Here is a 19826-nt window from a genome sequence, read left to right as displayed (position 1 = left end):
CTCCATGACTGCATCCATGCAACTATAGATACGTAGGTAAGCTCCTCTTCAAGGGGATCAAAAACTTTTCCATTCTCCTTGGAATTACTATTTGCAGTGAGAACTAACTTAGGCATCAGAGAGTCCCCTATCGGATCAGCCCGATGCTCACTCTCTTGTGCTTGTTCTCCTGTGCAGGATGTATGGGAAGCCTAAAACGATCTCTTGCCGCAACAAATGTCATTCTCAAAATAAAGCCTAGATATTCTATTGGATAACTACTAAACTTTGATCTGGTTGTTGGTTGGAGAATCAACTCGTGAACAAGTTGTGTAAAATGAGAGAATCAACACTACTCTATCTTTTTTTTGCTAAAGGGAAACACTACTCTATCAGTATCCACAAACATTGGCTTTGAAAGAGCGATGATGGATGCAATTAACTGTCACCATACTGGTCATTAAATATTAGTCCCCTTCATTGGAATTTGATCATGGGATTTTCACAATTGAAATCAATTCATCGATCAGTTCTTCAACTACAACCTTGATATCAGACCATTCACGTTAGCTTCATCATCACTTTTTTTGTTCAACTATTTTTTTCACTTCTGATCTGCATTTTGAAGATTCTATGATGCTTGATACCATATTATAGAAGATATTATTATTAGCAACCTCGTGGCAACCTATATGGTGATTATAAAGTTTGGTTTGTAAGGTACAGAGATCATTTCTAATTGAAAGTAGTAAATTGTGCCGATCAACCTCCAAGATGTAGCGTCGATTTTGATACCAATTCCATATTTAGAATAACTATGGACCCATTATTATGAACCCAAGAATACGGCAAGTACTATGGGTTTTAAGAGATCGATGAAGGTGTGAAAACATTAGTCCCACATCGTCTAGGGAGAAATTACTAGGTTAGTTAATAATCTCTAGCCTCCTTAATATGGTACAACGTGTTTTAAAGCCTTGATGCCCATAGGCCAAATAGTACAATATTATGCCAATGTTAATGAGGCAAGGATGTTATAAATGATATCAGAGCATACCTCGATAGTGTGTGGAGCTAAAGCAGGGATGCTGTGTCGAAAGGGGGGAAGATTGTGACACTCAAGAATCGGTGAGGGCATACAAACTTTAGTCCTACATCGCCTAGGTTAATGGGGCCAAGGTGTTACAAACACACTGTGATGACCCAAACCTGGGATAAGGATAAGAGTCCCACCCTCACGGGTGGTGATCTCGCTATCACATGATTGGATTAATAACATAGGTGTGAGGCTATGTAGTGGATATTTTGAAGCTACCTGTGAATTACTTACTACTATTGTTTTAAAACCGAACCAGAGCAAACCATAATAACGAATTCAAAAGAAACCATTTATTCTTTGATTTGATTTAAATTTAGAATGACCTAAGCTCTTATGTATATGCTAAAGATCAGAATTTTATTAAAAAGAAAAAAAAAAATACAACTCAAGCAAACCTAATTTACAAATCGCTACTTTCGGCTTCACCATTAGCAAGGGAGAATAAAATGACTAAACTTATAAACTGAATCTAATCAGTTGATTTTTTTTTTCGTTAAAGGATAATTTTATTAACACAAGAGAAAGAAACAAAAATATAACAATTACATAAGAAACTCAATAACCGCTTCCCCTTCTCCCACCTTCGGCATTGCCATCAGCAAGAGAAAGAAAAACGCTACTATTTGAACCTATAATGAGGTCTAACATCTGAATTCCTTGCTAAGAGATCCACAATGTGCGATGGAAACCTCACATTCGAACCCGACATCCCTAACTTTGCTGCATCTTTTGCCAAGAAGTCGGCAATAGCATTAACCTCCCTGAAATTATGAGTTATCTTTCATCTAATTCCTTCCAAGTAAGGTTGAAGAAAATACATCTTTGTAAGGAAAGCCATGGGATTTTCATATTTTGAAAGAGCATCACTGTCGCACACGAATCCGATTCAACCCATAATTGCTGTAAATTCATCTCATGAGCTTGCATTAGGCCCTCTATGAGGCCTTCCACTTCAGCTTCAAATGCACCAGGCTCCCCCTTGAATATTTTATATGATCCCAGGACACGTCCCATATCGGTTGATTTTTCTGGTTGCCTATGAGCACGAAAAAAACCACTCATTGTTCTCTGAAGGTTTTTTCATGAACAAAATTGGATGCTTTTGCAAGACTGATGGGGCTGAAAATTTTGTGGGCAATTGTAAGGTCTCTTTCTCACATGTGAGTTTTAGTCTTTTAATCCACAAAGAGCAGCAAAAAAAAATATAAGAAATTGAAGTGGGTGCATGGGACTGCCAAGGGTGCGTGGATATACATCGGAATGTATGATATTAAATGGGGCATACAATTGACAAATGATATATTTGAACCCTATCCTAAATATGGGCAATTGTTTTTTGTCCGTACGTGTGCTCCATTGCACGCTATCTAGGGGACCAAGGGCCTATCGTGGACTGAAAAAAAAATTTAACAGTTGGATTGACCACATCACCCTTCCACGTGGAACAACTAGCTAGGTCTCCTATCTAGGGGACTTAGGGCCCGTTTGATTTTGTTTCTAGAAACTATTTTTCAGTTTTTCTATGCTCATAAATGGAAAAGCACCCCAAAAACCATTTGATTTCTTTGTTTCGTTTCACTTATTTTTGAAAATAGAAATAGAAATTTATGCCTATTTCTGTGTCTGGAAATAGGAATGGAGAAACAAGTTAGACTTGTTTTTCTGTTTCTAGAAACAAGTGGGAGCTACAAAAATACTTTGTTTGACCTACCCAAACCCCCAACCCATTGTTGAAACTTCTCGCTATTCAAATGCGGCGATTCCAACCAGGTTGTGCGAAGCTCACAGTTTCGGATTGTCTTCATCCTTCTGAAGCTCATCTCCATGAAGCATACATGCAACTCTAACGTCATGCCTTCACTCGTGAATTGCATTCCTACAACGTCGTGCCTTCACTCATGTCTTAAACTCAACTACACTGTTGAAAATGTTTTGGGAAACAGAAAAATCAAACACCTTTTTGCATTTTCAAAAATCGTTTCTTAGTACAAAAATGACAAAAACCGTTTTTGTTGTCTCTAGACACAGAAACAGAGAAACAAAATCAAACGGCCCTTAGTCAACTAGTTTGGCAACCAAAGAAACTTTTGCCTTGAATGTTTTTTCTCAAAATTGTAGTTTGATTGGTCAAAACTACAATTTAAGGCCCTTAATTTGTAGGCTCAAATGATTTTTTTTTTTTTTTTTTTTTNGAATCGCACACACAACCACCAATTGCCAAGCCACGCAAGCACACACTCAAACTAAACTCAATTAAAACTACTAAAACTAGAAACCAACTCTAAATAGAAAACTAACTCAATATAAGAAACTAAAACAGAATTAGAAACTACTATATTCTACAAGGGTACCAGATTATTCTTATTATTATTATTATTATTTTTTTTTTTAAGATTACAATATTGTTATCGTAAAAGTGTACACGCCAATACTAGCCAGAAACGTGGAAAGGGGCCTGGGCGAGGCAAGCCTAGGGCCAAACCACTGGACCTAACCTAGAAGACAAGAAAATAATCGGGACCAAACTGTGGACCAGTCATCCCTAGATCATCATCCGTGGCTCGGTTACTAAGTGACCAAGCTACTCGAGGGCGCTGGGGGAACCCCCGGTTAAAGATTAGAAGGGAATCCATATACGTAGCTCGGCAACAGAGCAATTGAGCCATCATAACTTGAAGAATCCTTGGATAAAGGAAAATTGCTCACCACAAGGAAATGCACTCCTAATCAAATACGTAACCTCCAAACAAGGAACAGACTATCCTAATCAGGAAATATCATCCACAAAGACTCAAAATCGTCCGGAAAAAGAAATAGAATCTCCCTGATCGAGTGGGATATAAAAGGTTCCTATAACGGGAATGACTCTAATCTACACACTCTCCAAGTATAACACTTATTATACTCATACTACTACCAAGGTTAGGAGATTTACCAAGTTGACTCTCCATGACCGCATCCGTACAACTATAGGTATGCAGGTAAGCTCCTCTTCAAGGGGATCAAAAACTTTTCCATTCTCCTTGGAATTACTATTTGTAGTGAGAATTAACTTAGGCATCAGAGAGTCCTCTATCGGATCAGCCCGATGCTCACTCTCTTGTGCTTGTTCTCCTATGCAGGATGTATGGGAAGCTTAGGATGACTTCTTGCGGCAACAAATTTCATTCTCAAAATAAAGCCTAGATATTCTATTGGATAACTACTAAACTTTGATCTGGTTGTTGGTTGGAGAATCAATAGGTTTAGCCCGGTCCATTCCTCGATATTGAGAAAAACTTGTCCACGAGTTGTGTAAAATGAGAGAATCAACACTACTTTATCAGTATCCACAAACATTGGCTTTGAAAGAGCGACGATGGATGCAATCAACTGTCATGATACTGGTCATTAAATGTTAGTCCCCTTCATTGGTATTTGATCATGGGATTTTCACAACTGAAATCAATTCATTGATCAGTTCTTCAACTACAACCTTGATATCAGACCATTCACGTTAGCTTCATCATCACTTTTTTTGTTCAACTATTTTTTCACTTCTAATCTGCATTTTGAAGATTCTATGATGCTTGATACCATATTATAGAAGATATTATTATTAGCAACCTCGTGGCAACCTATATGGAGATTATAAAGTTTGGCTTGTAAGGTACAAAGATCATCTCTAATTGAAAGTAGTAAATTGTGCCGATCAACCTTCATGATGTAGCGTCGATTTTGATACCAATTTCATATTTAGAATAACTATGGACCCATTATTATGAAACCCAAGAATACGGCAAGTACTGGACCCGGTTGGGAGATCGATGCGGTGTCCCCACCCAGAATACTGCAAGTACTGTGGGTTTTAAGAGATCGGTGAGGGTGTGAAAACATTAGTCCTAGATTGTCTAGGGAGAAATTACTAGGTTAGTTAATAACCTCTAACCTCCTTAATATGGTACAACATGTTTTAAAGCCTTGAGGCCCATAGGCCAAAGAGTACAATATTGTGCCAAGGTTAATGGGGCAAGGATGTTATAAATGGTATCAGAGCAGACCTCGATAGTGTGTAGAGCTAAAGCAGGGACGCTGTGTCGAAAAGGGGGAAGATTGTGACACTCAAGAATATGGTAAATACCGGACACGCCTAGGAGATCGGTTAAGTGTCTCCACCAAGAATACGACAAGTACCAAGGGGTTTGAGAGATCGGTGAGGGCATACAAACTTTAGTCCTACATCGCCTAGGGAGAGATTATTAGGATGGTTAATAACCTCTAGCCTCCTTAACATAGCATAACACATTTTAAAGCCTTTAGGCCCATGGGCCATGATAATATTGTGCAAGGTTAATGGGGCTAGGGTGCTACAAACACACTGTGACGACCCAAACCTGGGATAAGGATAAGAGTCCCACCCTCGCGGGTGGTGATCTCAATATCACATGATTGTATTAATCACATAGGTGTAAGGCTATGTAGTGGATATTTTGAAGCTACCTGTGAATTACTTACTACTACTATTTTAAAACCGAACCAGAGCAAACCATAATAACGAATTCAAAAGAAACCATTTATTCTTTGATTTGATTTAAATTTAGAATGACCTAAGCTCTTATATATATGCTAAAGATCATAATTTTATTAAAAAGAAAAAAAAAATACAACTCAAGCAAACCTAATTTACAAACCCCCACCTTCGGCTTCACCATTAGTAAGGGAGAATAAAATGACCTAAACTTATAAACTGAATCTAATCAGTTGATTTTATTTTTTTTCGTTAAAGGATAATTTTATTAACACAAGAGAAAGGAAAACTCTACTATTTGAACCTATAATGAGGTCTAACATCTGAATTCCTTGCTAAGAGATCCACAATGTGCGATGGAAACCTCACATTCGAACCCGACATCCTTGACTTTGCTGCATCCTTTGCCAAGAAGTCGGCAATAGCATTAGCCTAACTGAAATTATGAGTTATCTTCCATCTAATTCCTTCCAAGTAAGGCTGAAGAAAATACATTTTTGTAAGGAAAACCATGGGATTTTCATATTTTGAAAGAGCATCACTGTCGCACACGAATCCGATTCAACCCATAATTGCTGTAAATTCATCTCATGAGCTTGCATTAGGCCCTCCATGAGGCCTTCCACTTCAGCTTCAAATGCACCAGGCTCCCCCATGAATATTTTATATGATCCCAGGACACATCCCATATCGGTTGATTTTTCTGATTGCCTATGAAGCACGAAAAAACCACTCATTGTTCTCTGAAGGTTTTTTCATGAACAAAATTGGATGCTTTTGCAAGACTGATGGGGCTGAAAATTTTGTGGGCAATTGTAAGGCCTCTTTCTCACATGTGAGTTTTAGTCTTTTAATCCACAAAGAGCAGCAAAATATATATATATATATATGAGAAATTGGAGTGGGTGCATGGGACTGCCAAGGGTGCGTGGACATACATCGGAATGTATGATATTAAATGGGGCATACAATTGACAAATGATATATTTGAACCCTATCCTAAATATGGGCAATTGTTTTTTGTCCGTACGTGTGCTCCATTGGACGCTATCTAGGGGACCAAGGGCCTATCGTGGACTGAAAAAAAATTTTAACAGTTGGATTGACCACATCACCCTTCCACGTGGAACAACTAGCTAGGTCTCCTATCTAGGGGACTTACGGCCCGTTTGATTTTGTTTCTAGAAACTATTGTTTCGTTTTTATGTGCTCATAAATGGAAAAGCACCCCAAAAACCATTTGATTTTTCTGTTTCATTTCACTCGTTTTTGAAAACAGAAATAGAAATTTATGCCTATTTCTGTATCTAGAAATAGAAATTTATGCCTATTTCTGTATCTAGAAATAGGAATGGAGAAACAAGTTAGACTTGTTTTTCTGTTTCTAGAAACGAGTGGGAGCTACAAAAATACTTCACTTGACCTACCCAAACCCCCAACCCATTGTTGAAACTTCTCGCTATTCAAAGGCGGCGATTCCAACCTGGTTGTGCAAAGCTCACAATTTCGGATTGCCTTCATCCTTCTGAAGCTCATCTCCATGAAGCATACATGTAACTCTAAAGTCATGCCTTCACTCGTGAATTGCATTCCTACAATGTCGTGCCTTCACTCATGTCTTGAACTCAACTACACTGTTGAAAATGTTTCGGGAGATAGAAAAATCAAACACCTTTTTGCATTTTCAAAAATCGTTTCTTAGTACAGAAACGACAAAAAACATTTCTGTTGTTTCTAGACATAGAAACAGAGAAACAAAATCAAATGGGCCTTAGTCAACTAGTTTGGCAACCCAAGAAACTTTTGCCTTGAATGTTTTTTCTCAAAATTGTAGTTTGATTGGTCAAAACTAGAATTGAAGACCCTTAATTTGCAGGCTCAAATGATTTTTTTTTTGCTAAAGATTCAATTTTTATAAACAAGAAGAGAAAAATGTACAATGTTCACCAGAAAGTATAGAGAAGCAAAAGAAAAACAATTCTCTAGGTCCCACCTACGGCATTGCCATCAATAGGAAACCTAGAGAAACACCTTAACAAAACCTATAACGAGGCATTGTTACAACATCATTATAAAACCTCCTCCATGATATGTCCGGGAAGAATAAAATTTTGAGCAAACCGTCTTGATTGTGCTGGCTCTTAGGCTCAAATGATTGTACAATTTGAAACACTCAAGAATTCAATTAGGGAAAATGTCAGATGGGTATATAGTATGAAGTTGTAAGATGCTATATTTTAACCTTACAATTTGATTTAATTCTTGAAATTAAATGATAAAAAATATATATCTAATTTTACTTTCAACCTGCCATAAAAGTAAAATATGAATTGGAAATTATAAGAAAAAGGAAAAGGAGAGACAAAAAAATAGAAACCTTAAATGTTTGGTAAGAGACAATCTGTAGGTAATTAAATTTATTTTCTACACAACTGTAATTTTTTTTTTTTAAATGAAATGATAGATAAAGAGAAAAGGTAAAGTTATTTTTCAGTATATTTAATATGAAAAATATTCCAATGAAAGAAAAAATTATAAAGTAAAAGGAAAAAAGAAAAAGAAAATAGGATTACTTCATTGGTACCTTAGTGCTAGCAGTGAAAAAAAGAGAGGTATAGAGAAAAGATGGGAAAATAAAAAGATTGAAGAGAATAATTTCAATAGCAGGAAGTAAAAAAAAAGAAAAAAGAATAAAATAAAAGAAAAGTAAAGGCAAAATGGAATTACTTAAATAGCACTTCAATGCCGGAGATTGAAAGATTAAAAAGGAAAAGGATGTAAAAAAATGAAAGAAAAAGAATAAGATGAATAACTTCAATGCCACTTCTATGTCAGAGACCAAAAGTGTAAAAAGAGAGGAGGATGTAATACAATGAAAGAAAGAGAATAAGATGAATAACTTCAATGCCACTTCTATGCCGGAGATCAAGAGTGTAAAAGGAAAGAGAATATAGGATACTATAAAAGAGTAGAAAAGAAAAAAGAGAAGAACTCTAATACCACCTCAATGCTGGAGATGAAGTGAAAAAAAAGAAAAGGATATAATAAAAGAAAAAAAAAGATAAAAGAGAATAACTTCAAAAAAAAAAAAAAAAAAAAAAAACAAAAGAGAATAACTTCAATGCCACCTGAATGTGGGATTAATAGTTGATCAATTATGCTCATATATTTGGAACATCATCACCTAACCCCTCTATTTGTAGCCTCAATGTTGGATTAATAGCGTGGATCAATTATGCACATGTATTTGGAACGACTAACACTCTATTTGTAGATTCAAGATATAATTGAAAATAATAGGATAAAGTACAGAAAATACGGGGGGAAAAAAAAAAGGCAAAAACCAATTGCACCGCTTTATCGAGGCATTGTATTTCCATTGACTTGACAAAGGGATTGTTAGAAAAACCTATGGGTTCTAATCAGAAATCTTATGGAGGAAATTAAACAGAGAGACAAGAACACGATCAACATAATATAAAACATAAAAAATCGATGTGTACCTTGCATGTATTATGTTGAAGACGAAATTGATGCATAGATTCATTTTCTTGGCTCTGGATCTTCTACAATCTCTCAGACTTCATTGAGTCTTCACTTTTGTGGTAAAGTGAAAGAGAGTGAATGATGGTTGTAGGAACCCAAAACTTAGTACATATAATACTGTTCTGACCCAAAACCATAAACCACAATGGGTTGGGTCAGCATATCCCTAAACTGAAGATTGAACCGAACAGGTTCATATAACCTGATGTTCACTAATTTAATCGTTCCAAACAGTTAATTAAGCCCATAATTCTTATAATCTCCCACTCAGGCTACAATAATTATAAAAATATATTTTAAATTAGAGTGGCCATAGAATCTTATTACATTAACCACTCTTATTATGATTTAGTTGAAAAACCACTCATATCGAACAATATGAGAAGATGATATACAAATTTCTATTATTATAAACGTAAGGGAGTTTATCAGTACAAATCTCTGTGGGATATTAATATAGAGATATTGACATATCATAAAATAAAACTATTGCCATTCTATGTGGGTCCTTAACTGTGATATTAACATTTACTGTAGCAAATTACCTTTAATCTAGGTTGATATCTAACTTTGGTTTTTCTCCTATCACCTTGACTAAATACAACCAATAACCTATGACAACTACTACCTATAAACTGTGACAAACATTGCCTATGAACTTTGGCAAATACAGTTTTTAAATTGTGCTCAAATGAAACAAAAAGTAATCAACAAATAAATAGATGATGGACTAATTTTGCATAAGAATGTTAAAAATCAAATGAGCAACATAACCACAATCCATCAAATTATGCACAAAATATAGCGCTAAAACCTCAAAATAAATAAAATAGACAACAAGAAGCAAAGTTCCCACTTGTGTTGCAGTATGTGACTTCTTGCTTTAGGCGATTCTTCTTTCGTTGTTAATGTAGTTCAAGAGGTCGTGGGTTGTTTCTCCTGTGTGGGTTTCTGCTAGAAGCTCAAGCTGCCTCCCGCTATTGGTCGTTTGTTTTGTTTTTCTTTCTATTGCTGTTGAGGCTTCGCATTGTTCTATTTTCTTTGTTCGCCTTTGGGGTTGTATATTCCCTCCTCCTTTCAATGCATTTTTTATTTAGCCAAAAGGAAAAAAGAAACAAAGCTCCCACTAATCAAGTATATCAAAAAACTCAACAATACCTTCGTTAAAAACATGATCTTTAAACACTCCCATTAGTAAAGCCTTTGTAAGAGGGTCTGCCAGTATCTTATTAGTGAGAATGTATTTTAAATAAGAGTTATAACTGAAATTGTATCTCTATCCTTTGGGACAAGGATTTGCTGGTCCTCTTTCTTTTTTGCATTAACTGTAAAAAGAACACTAATCTTTCAGAAATTCAATCACATTTGGGAAAAATGACCCCTAAGTCAATGTTCCTTTCTGGCATGTGAATATTTATCCACAAACCTTGATAACATTACTTTTGGAAATGTCCATAAACTTTGGATCGAACAAGTGCTAACTCAACCTCCTAGTACCCTCCTTCTATGACTCTACCTCCTCCCAGAATCCCACTGTAGAAAACCATATTCTGCTTCTGGAGTGTTTCATTGCTTGTTTCTAGAGTGCTAGGGTGCTAACCATCACAATTTTTATTTTCTCTGTTACCCTTTGGGGTTGAATATTCCGTCCACCTTCTCTTAATGCATTTGCTATTCACCCAAAAGAAAAAAAAAGCAAAGCTCTCACTAATCTAGCATTTCAAAAGACTCAACAATACCTACGTTAAAAACATGATCTTTGAACACTCCCACTGGCAAAGCCTTTGTAAGAGGGTTTGCCACAAAGGCTTTGCCAATATCTTATTAATGACAATGTATTTTAAGTAAGAGTTATAACTGAAGCTGTATCCCTATCCTTTCGGACAATGATTCAAAAAGAACACAAATTTTTTGAAAATTCAATCAGATTTGGGCAAAAAGACTCCTAAGTCAATGTCTCTTTCTAACATGTGAATATTTATCCACAAAACCTTGATGACATTACCTTTGAAATGTCCATAAACTTTGGATCGAACAAGCACTGACTCGACCTCCTACTGCCCTCCTTCTGTGACTATATATCTCCTCCCAGAATCCTATTGTACAAAACCATATTCTGGTTCTAGAGTGCTAGGGTGCTAACTCTCTCTCTCTCTCTCTCTCTCCCTCTCTCTCCGCTAGAAATTCATGTGTATTAAAAAATGAAGAAAAAAGAGAATGTACAATTACAAGAACAAAAGCTTGGAATCATATGAAAACTAATCCACCTTTGGCATTGCCATCAGTAGAAAAGAACTCAAAACTGAGACCAAACCAAACAAACAGAGAAAGAAAAAATTATTTAAATCGGTATTTAGGCCGATTCTGCCTATCCGAATGCAACTCCATAGCAATTAACGCTGGCCAGATACAATAGGAGTGGATACTTCAAATTTTGCCGCCGACTTTGCAAGGAAGTCCACAACCGGATTAGCTTCTCGAAGGCAATGGGTAATCTTCCAAGTCAGAGACTGAAGGTAAAGGGCTAAACTCATCCACCTCTGTAATGCACACCAAGGAACTTTCTAGATAGAGATAACAAGAACCACCGCGTCCGAGTCGCTCTCTATCCATAAGTGAGTGACACCCATTTCTCTTGCCATTTCCAGACCATAAATAACTGCTAAAACCTCAGCTTCAAATTTTGTATGCACACCCAAGAACTATCTGAAAGAGTCCAAAACCTCAGCCATAACATTACGGAGGATGCCACCAGCCCCTGCCTTTCCTGGATTCACCAGAGAGCAACCATTAGAGTTAAGCATGACCCACCCTGGTGGAGGAGGACACCAGAAGACTTCTATAATCTCCTTGGGCTTATATTGAATCCTGGAAATTCCCAACCGCCTAGCACAGAGTAGAGCCTCAAAAGAAAGGGGGCACCAGATGCTGCCATCGCCTGTAAGATGATTTCACTCTTTACCATGGCAAAACAATATTTAGCAGTTTTGGACTTTTCCTCAAAACGTCTAGCATTCCTTTCCTACCATATAAAATATGGAAGAAGGGAGAAACCGCTCAACCATACACTTCTAAAATGAACCATCTTTGTTCTCTGTTTCCACCACACAAAAAGATGATTCATATCCACAAAGGAAGGTCTCTGCACACCAAAACCATTACAAAATTCTCTCCACATACCAATCGCAAAGTCACATTTGTAAAAAATATGACCTACCGATTCCTCTTCTTTACCACACAAACAACACTGGGATGTAAGGAAAATTCCTCTTCTATGAACATTATCATCAGTTGGCAATTTATTCTGGATTAACCGCCAAGCAAAAATAGCTTGCCTTGGCTGAATACTAGAATTTCAAATAAGAGAATACCAACTGATTTTCTGATGTTTCTCCCTAGATTCTTCCCATGTAGATTTAATAGTGAAAACCCCTTAGGAGGTTAATCGCCAAACACAAGAATATTCAACATCCTGAGTGAGAATTTTCTTGCTTGGGCCCACAAATTAACAAGGAAAATAGATTGAACAGGAGGAAGATTCCAAGAATAATCATAGATAAAATCTACAACTTTTACCTTCGATCCAGAGAAGAGGGTTTGATCTAGATGGAGCGCTCTGCAATAGGCTTTGAGTCCAGCCAACAATCCAACCAGAAATCTATTTTTTCCCCATTACCCACAATCCATTGTTCGTGCTCTGAAATAAATCTCCACACCTTCTTCAAACCAGGCCATATGGAGGAGGATTTGTACCCCTGTCTCAATGAACCATCTTCTTTAATAAATCTCTCCTTTTTTTCACTATAGATGCATTATATTAAAGAGAAAAAATAAGATGAGATACAATCAACCAAGAATAAATGAAACTCAAGCGAGCATCGCAACCCCAGCACCCACCTTCGGATTCTTCCCATGTAGATTTAATAGTGAAAACCCCTTAGGAGGTTAATCGCCAAACACAAGAATATTCAACATCCTGAGTGAGAATTTTCTTGCTTGGGCCCACAAATTAACAAGGAAAATAGATTGAACAGGAGGAAGATTCCAAGAATAATCATAGATAAAATCTACAACTTTTACCTTCGATCCAGAGAAGAGGGTTTGATCTAGATGGAGCGCTCTGCAATAGGCTTTGAGTCCAGCCAACAATCCAACCAGAAATCTATTTTTTCCCCATTACCCACAATCCATTGTTCGTGCTCTGAAATAAATCTCCACACCTTCTTCAAACCAGGCCATATGGAGGAGGATTTGTACCCCTGTCTCAATGAACCATCTTCTTTAATAAATCTCTCCTTTTTTTCACTATAGATGCATTATATTAAAGAGAAAAAATAAGATGAGATACAATCAACCAAGAATAAATGAAACTCAAGCGAGCATCGCAACCCCAGCACCCACCTTCGGCATTGCCATCAGCAGGGAAAAGGATGCGAACTAACAAAATCTATAATTCGGACGGCCTTCATCATCTCTTCTAATCAGATCTTTTATATGATCAGGGAAAATGATATTAGAGTCTGAAATCTCCGTCTTTACTGCATCTCTAGCCAGATAATCGGCAATCGAGTTTGCCTCCTTGAAGTTGAGTTATTTTCCATGAAATTTCCTCCAAGAAAGGTTGAAGGAAGATCCATCTCTGAATGGCAAACCATGGGTTTTCTTTTTCTCGAAGGATATCGCAACTGCACTGGAATCCGTCTCCACCCATAAGCGAGTAATTCCCATTTCTCGAGCACGCATCAGACCCACCATTAGCCCTTCCACCTCCGCCTGGAAGACCTTTGAGACCCCTATAAAAATTTTATAGGAGTCCATAACAGCTCCCATATGATTGCGAAAGATCCCACTAGCTCCTGCTCGACCAGGATTACCCATAGAGCTTCCATCAAAGTTCAATTTGATCCAGTTTACCTGAGGCCTGCGCCAATAAACCTCTAAGATGGGCAGAGTTGGCTTATTCTGAATCAATAAGCCAAGCTTCCTGCAGCAAATAACATCAACGGCAATTTTCACATCTCCTTTGGTGCTAGGTTTGGAGGATTTAATATCCTCAAGAATCATTTGCTTGATGAAGTTTATTGGCCTGACCTTGCCTTCATGCCTTCTATTATTTCTTTCACGCCAAATGTGGTCAGCCACAGTAATTAACCCCAGAGCCCACACCTCTTTGCAGCAAACAATTTTAAGCTTCCTTTTCCACCATTGAAGAAAATCAGCCATGGAATCCAATTTCTTCCAAACCACATTGAAACAGCCACTGAAGAACAGCCATAATTCCTCTGCGAAGGAGCATTGAAGGAAAATGTGATCCATAGACTCAGCCTCCATGCCACACAAACTGCATCTTGAAACCAAAGCAATGCCCTTTTTTGAATAGCTTCATCCGTTGGTAGTTTTCTATCCGCCATCCTCCACCCAAAAATGGATGCTCTTGGCTGTAATTTTTTATTCCAGATCAGAGGAGCTCATGGAACTTTAGGATTGCTGCTCCTGATGTCCTCCCAGGAAGAATTAGTGCTAAAACTCCCATATCAGAAGACAAACTCCATAAACACATGTCCTCACAGGCATACGAAGGAATTTTGATATCTCGGATCTTTTCAAATATGCTTTGCAATAAGGGTGATCTGACATTAGGCAATTTCCAATGGTAATTTTCAATAAAGTCACTAACCTTACCCTCGAAGGGGAGACCAGGACCATCCTCGAGGTCGACCATTCCCAAGATGGATTTATTACCCAGCCAGTTATCAGTCCAGAAATTTATATTTTCACCATTTTCGATCAACCAAGCTTCTTTTGAGGACAAAAAATCCCACATCTTTCTAAATCTTGACCAAATAGAGGAGGACTTATAACTTGATTTGAAAGATCCATCACTCCTAAGAAATCTCGCCCTTAGGAAGTTGCAGGCTAAGGATTTCCCATGTCTTACCCTCTAGACCATATTGCATAGCATTGCTTTATTTATGTCTCTGAGCCTACGCAACCCCTACCCTCCTTCATCCTTGGGCCTACAACACACATCCCATCGGACTGTGATATTTTTTGTAGAATCAACCTCACCAGTCCAGATGAAGTTCTTCATCCACCTTTCTATAATAGCAATAAGGGTTGATGGCCACCAATAGACAGTAGAGCTATGATTCATCATTCCCAAAATGACAGAGCGGACCAATTCCACTCTTCCAGCCATCGATATAATTTTCCCTTTCCACCCAGCCAGCCGCCCTTTAACTCTGTCCATAATAAGGAGTAGAGACTCCTTCTTTATCCATCCTTTAAAAATTTCAACACCCAAATAGTTGGTGGGAAAATTACAGATAGAGATACCAAGCTCTTCAACAATGCTCTGCTTCCTGTGAGTGGCAACTGATTCTAGGAATAACTTGCTTTTTTCTAAATTAGTTTTCAGGCCTGAGAAGCACTGGTATTTAGAAAGAAAGGTGTTGAGGTTTTTAACATACCCGATGGAAGCATTCGAGAAAATGAAAACATCATTAGCAAAAAGGATGTGGGTAGGGGTAATAGCACCACGAGGACCTGTGAGAGCCTAATTGCTCTTAGAAGCTACCAGCTCAGATAGACCTCGGCACAGAACTTCTTCGGCAATAATAAACAGCATAGGGGAGATCTGATCACCTTGCCGTAGACCCCTCTCAACGCCAAAGTACCCAAGTGGGCCATCGTTAAGAAGAACTAAGATCCTGGCAGATGCAAGAATCTGATAGATCTAAGAGATCCACTTTTCAGAAAAACCAAATCTTCTCAAGACATGGAAAATAAAATTCCATGAAATGGAGTCGAACGCCTTCTGAATGTTTATTTTTAGACCCATACCTCCTCCTCTGGTAAATGCAAACATCATATTAGCTAGCTTAGAGGCCAAAGAAATATTTGAGTGAATAATATTCCCCTTCTGGAAGGCCCCTTGCTCCTCAGAAATTAATTTTGGGAGAACCCACAACAGTCTCAGGGCCAGCACCTTTGAGATAATTTTACACAGGAAATTTCCCATACACAGAGGCCTGAACTTGTCTAGAGATAACGCCCCCTCTACTTTAGGAATTAAGACCAGGAAATTATTATTAATTCCATAAGGCATGAAACCAGTTCTGAAAATCCACCTAATGGCTCTGCAGATATCAGAATGAATAATTTCCCAACAGGCTTTATAAAAGGCACCAGGGAAACCATCCGGACCTGGGACACTGTCAGGATCAAGATCCCACACTGCACTTTTAATTTCTGCCTCTGAGTGGATATCGTCCAGCCGCCCCCTATCCCAGTCATCCAGGGAATTAGGAATACATTGCAAGAAATCCATGTGATCAGTTTGAGGGATACCTTTATGAAAAATCTCAAAATATTCAAAAACGTATTCCTCAATTTGTGCCTTGTCAGAAATCAGCTCGCCATCGTCCTTCTTCAGGGCCTTGATGGAATTTTTTAATCTTCTCATCTTCCTAGAGATATGAAATAATTTAGACCATCTGTCACCTTGCTCCCTCCACCTGGATCAAGATTTCTCAGCCCATAATTTTTCATAATTTTCTAGGGCCTTGAGATACCTGGTCTTAGCATGCGCTTCTTTTACAAAAACTGCATCGTTTATTCCATCTCTATCAATTTCAGCCTGAGTATCCTCTATACACCTTTTTGCATCCTTCAAATCCAAATTAAAATTTGAAAAATTCTCTATTACCAAAGAGCGCAGAGCTCCCTTCAGTCTTTTTAATTTCTGAGACACAACCACCAATGGCGAGCTAGTGATGTCAACCTCCCAGGATCTCTCAACTGTATGAAGAAAAGCATCATGATCCGTCCAGAACCTCTGAAATCAGAAAGGGTAATTTTTTGGCCTCTCAAAAGCTTTAGACGCGACTAGAATGGGTGCATGGTCTGAAGCCACCCTTTGCAAGTCATACTGATGACATTCCTGAAACTACGAGATCCAGGCATCATTGCAAAAGCTTCGGTCGAGCACAGCCGCCACATGCCCCCTTCTTCTATTATTGGTCCATGTGAATTTTCTACCCTAGGAAGGGACTTGAATCAGTGAGCATGTATCCATAAAAACTCCAAAATCTCCTGTTGATCCTAGATTATAGGAACCAAGCCCCCTTTTTTCTGAGGAGAGAAGAGTGGCATTAAAGTCACCCAAAATCATCCAAGGGGCATATGTCCCAGAATGGGAAGCCACCAGGTGAGCCCACAGCAGTCTTCTAGCAGCTTGGAAACACTTAGCATGCACCATAGAGAGAAAAAAAGTATCCTGAATCCATTGAGCCGAAACAAAAATGTGTTGCTCCGAGGATAATAGCACCACAGGCCTTGCCACGCCTCTTCGCCAAAGCAGCTATAAATTTAGAATGCCACCAACTCTCTCACTATGGATAATGTCAGGATCAAAGCCAAGCCTATTATAAAATAGCCTAGGAAAAGCTTCAGCAGAAACCATAGGCTCAGCAATACACAAAAACTCTGGCTTCTTATCTCTTAAGATATTCCTCAATGCTAAACTTGCGGCAGCCTTCTTAATCCCTCTAATATTCCAATAGAGAACTTTCATTTACTATTTTTAGAAGAAGCAATGCGGCCAGATTTTTGCAAAATCTGCTCTGCATTGACCAATTGTTTTCCTTTGTTCTGTCTCCCGTGCGCATGTACTGTTGCTTCCCTTTCGTAAAGAACCCTATCGATCTGCTCCACTTCATGGTTGACAACCACCGTGCCACCAGTCACCTGTAAAGGATTAAAATAAGAGATGATATTCTCGCGCCTTTGCATTGATTGGATCCTCCCGATTTAATGGTTTGCATTTCTCACTTTGGAACTGCTCTCACCCTTCTCTCCCATTATCCATAATTGTAGAAAGGTTTGCTTGATTGTACCTTACATCAGCATGATGATCAGATTCAGCATGGGTTGGGGCAGTGACCAACTCATCATCTTCCCTGGGTAGAGCAGAACTTCGATGGTTCATAAGAGCCCCAGATTCATCACCGGATCCATTTACTGACCCAGCGTCCAACCCATCATCTGAGTCCAACCCAGATGCAATTAAGTCGTTATCCCCCTCAACGTATTGCACAAGATCACGCCCCACACTTAGATTATGTTCCTTATTCCATGCCTATTCCAAAGGAAGGCAATTTGAATATTTCCGTTGAGGTTATCTTTAGCTGGGATGCCCTCCAAGTTTCTTGAAATGAGCGTTCCAAAAAAGGTAGGAGATTGCTCATTTGATTGGGAAGAAAACCTTCCTGATTTGTTTCCATCATTCACCGGTTGTCTTCCATCCTGGCAGCCATTACTCCAAGCACCAGCATCTTCATCGGCATAAACCGCACCAGGGATGTTCTCCTTACGTTGAGCGTCTTCTCTAGCATCGGCATCTTTCTTTGCTCTACAAACATTGATTGAATGACCCATCTTCTTATAGAAGCCACACCTGGGCATCCCGTCCTCGTAAACGATAGTCTAAGTGAACCAGAAAATCTCATTCGTACCTGGTTGTTTTCTCTCTACTTGAATTTCCTCCAATCTGTTTGCACCGATTTCAATTTCCACCTGGACCCTCGCAAAGGTACCCATCGCAGCAGTACGAGTGCACCTATCCAATGCCACAGGTCTCCCTGCTACCTTGGCCATTGTGAGAAGGATCTTCTCATGCCAGTATTCAAGTGGTAGATCAGGGAATCTGATCCAAACCAGCTTTGTTTTGAAGTTTTTAGTGTGAACGTCAAAATCCGGCTTCCATGGTTGGAATCTGATAACTTGGTTCCCACTCTTGTAAGGCTACTTCTCCACATTGTTGCCATGTCTCCCTCTCTTTCGAATTGGAAGAGTATATATCCCTTCCCCATAGGCGCCATCTTCACGCCGCCTTTCAGGTTCCATGACACTCGTGCCTCTGCCTTATATCATTCATTGATAGGTATCGAAATTTCGCCATGCCTATCAGCGCAAACCTGAACCGCAGTAGTCGCTCCTCATAGGCCTCTTGAGGAACGATAATTTTGGTGTGAGCACTGGCGTGAATTGGGTCTAGCAGATTCTCCACCTCCGGTAAAACACATCCCACCACAGAGGAGTATGAGCGCCGCCCCTCATCTCTATTGCCATTTTTCAGAAGCACAACCTCAGCCCTGATCTGACTCTCTGCGCCACCCTCCATAGGTTTGTTAGCATGTGCCTCTGAGGCCAAGTCCCCATTCATCCTTGAAGAAATAGGCCTAAGAAAATCAATGATTAAGGCCTGTCGGCCACGGTCTGGAGGCCAACCTTCCTTTGGATCATCTCCATTACCAGCGTCCAGAGTTGCCTCCCCAGAGCGTCTCTCTCCTCTCATCATTCCCCCAATAAATCTCTCCTTGAAGAACTTGCTCATGATGGAGTCTTCATGCTTGATTTGCCACATTAATTTGCATAAGCAAGCTAAGTTGACCTCTCGCAGTCTTCTAATACCCAAGCCCCCTTCCTTTATGGGCTTACAAACATCATTCCATTTAACCACAATTTTCATCGAGACCTCCATATCTCCAGAACAAACAAAATTCCGCATCCAACGCTCCATCATCTTCACCGATCCTTCAGGCCGCCAATGCACAGAGAAGTTATGAATTGGAATTCCCGAAATAACCGACTTCACAAGCTCCACCCTCCCAGCCATAGAGAGAAGCTTCCCTT

General features: G+C 38.9%; 1 protein-coding gene across 1 annotated transcript; it reads right to left on the bottom strand.

Annotated features, from left to right (window-relative positions):
* Positions 1-11524: 11524 nt before the first annotated feature.
* LOC122074287 lies at positions 11525-14462 on the bottom strand. Its single transcript, XM_042639120.1, has 3 exons — positions 13784-14462; positions 11855-12069; positions 11525-11671 (listed from the first exon to the last, which is right to left on the bottom strand). The coding sequence occupies exons 1-3, from the start codon at positions 14460-14462 to the stop codon at positions 11525-11527; spliced, it is 1041 nt and encodes a 346-aa protein (XP_042495054.1).
* Positions 14463-19826: the final 5364 nt, after the last annotated feature.

Source organism: Macadamia integrifolia, chromosome 3 (assembly GCF_013358625.1).
Source record: "Macadamia integrifolia cultivar HAES 741 chromosome 3, SCU_Mint_v3, whole genome shotgun sequence".
In the NCBI taxonomy this organism is placed as follows: Eukaryota; Viridiplantae; Streptophyta; class Magnoliopsida; order Proteales; family Proteaceae; genus Macadamia; species Macadamia integrifolia.
This window is presented reverse-complemented; position numbering and strand designations above follow the sequence as displayed.

Bases quoted from the DNA above. Each gene is read 5' to 3' on its own strand.
- LOC122074287 (XM_042639120.1), bottom strand. From the start codon at position 14,462: ATGGAGGCTGAGTCTATGGATCACATTTTCCTTCAATGCTCCTTCGCA. The intron at 12,070-13,783 runs GTTTGCCATTCA...ATCATCTTACAG, and splicing joins CGAGAAAAAGAAAACCCATG to GCGATGGCAGCATCTGGTGC. The intron at 11,672-11,854 runs GTTTTGGACTCT...TGTGCATTACAG, and splicing joins TCCGTAATGTTATGGCTGAG to AGGTGGATGAGTTTAGCCCT.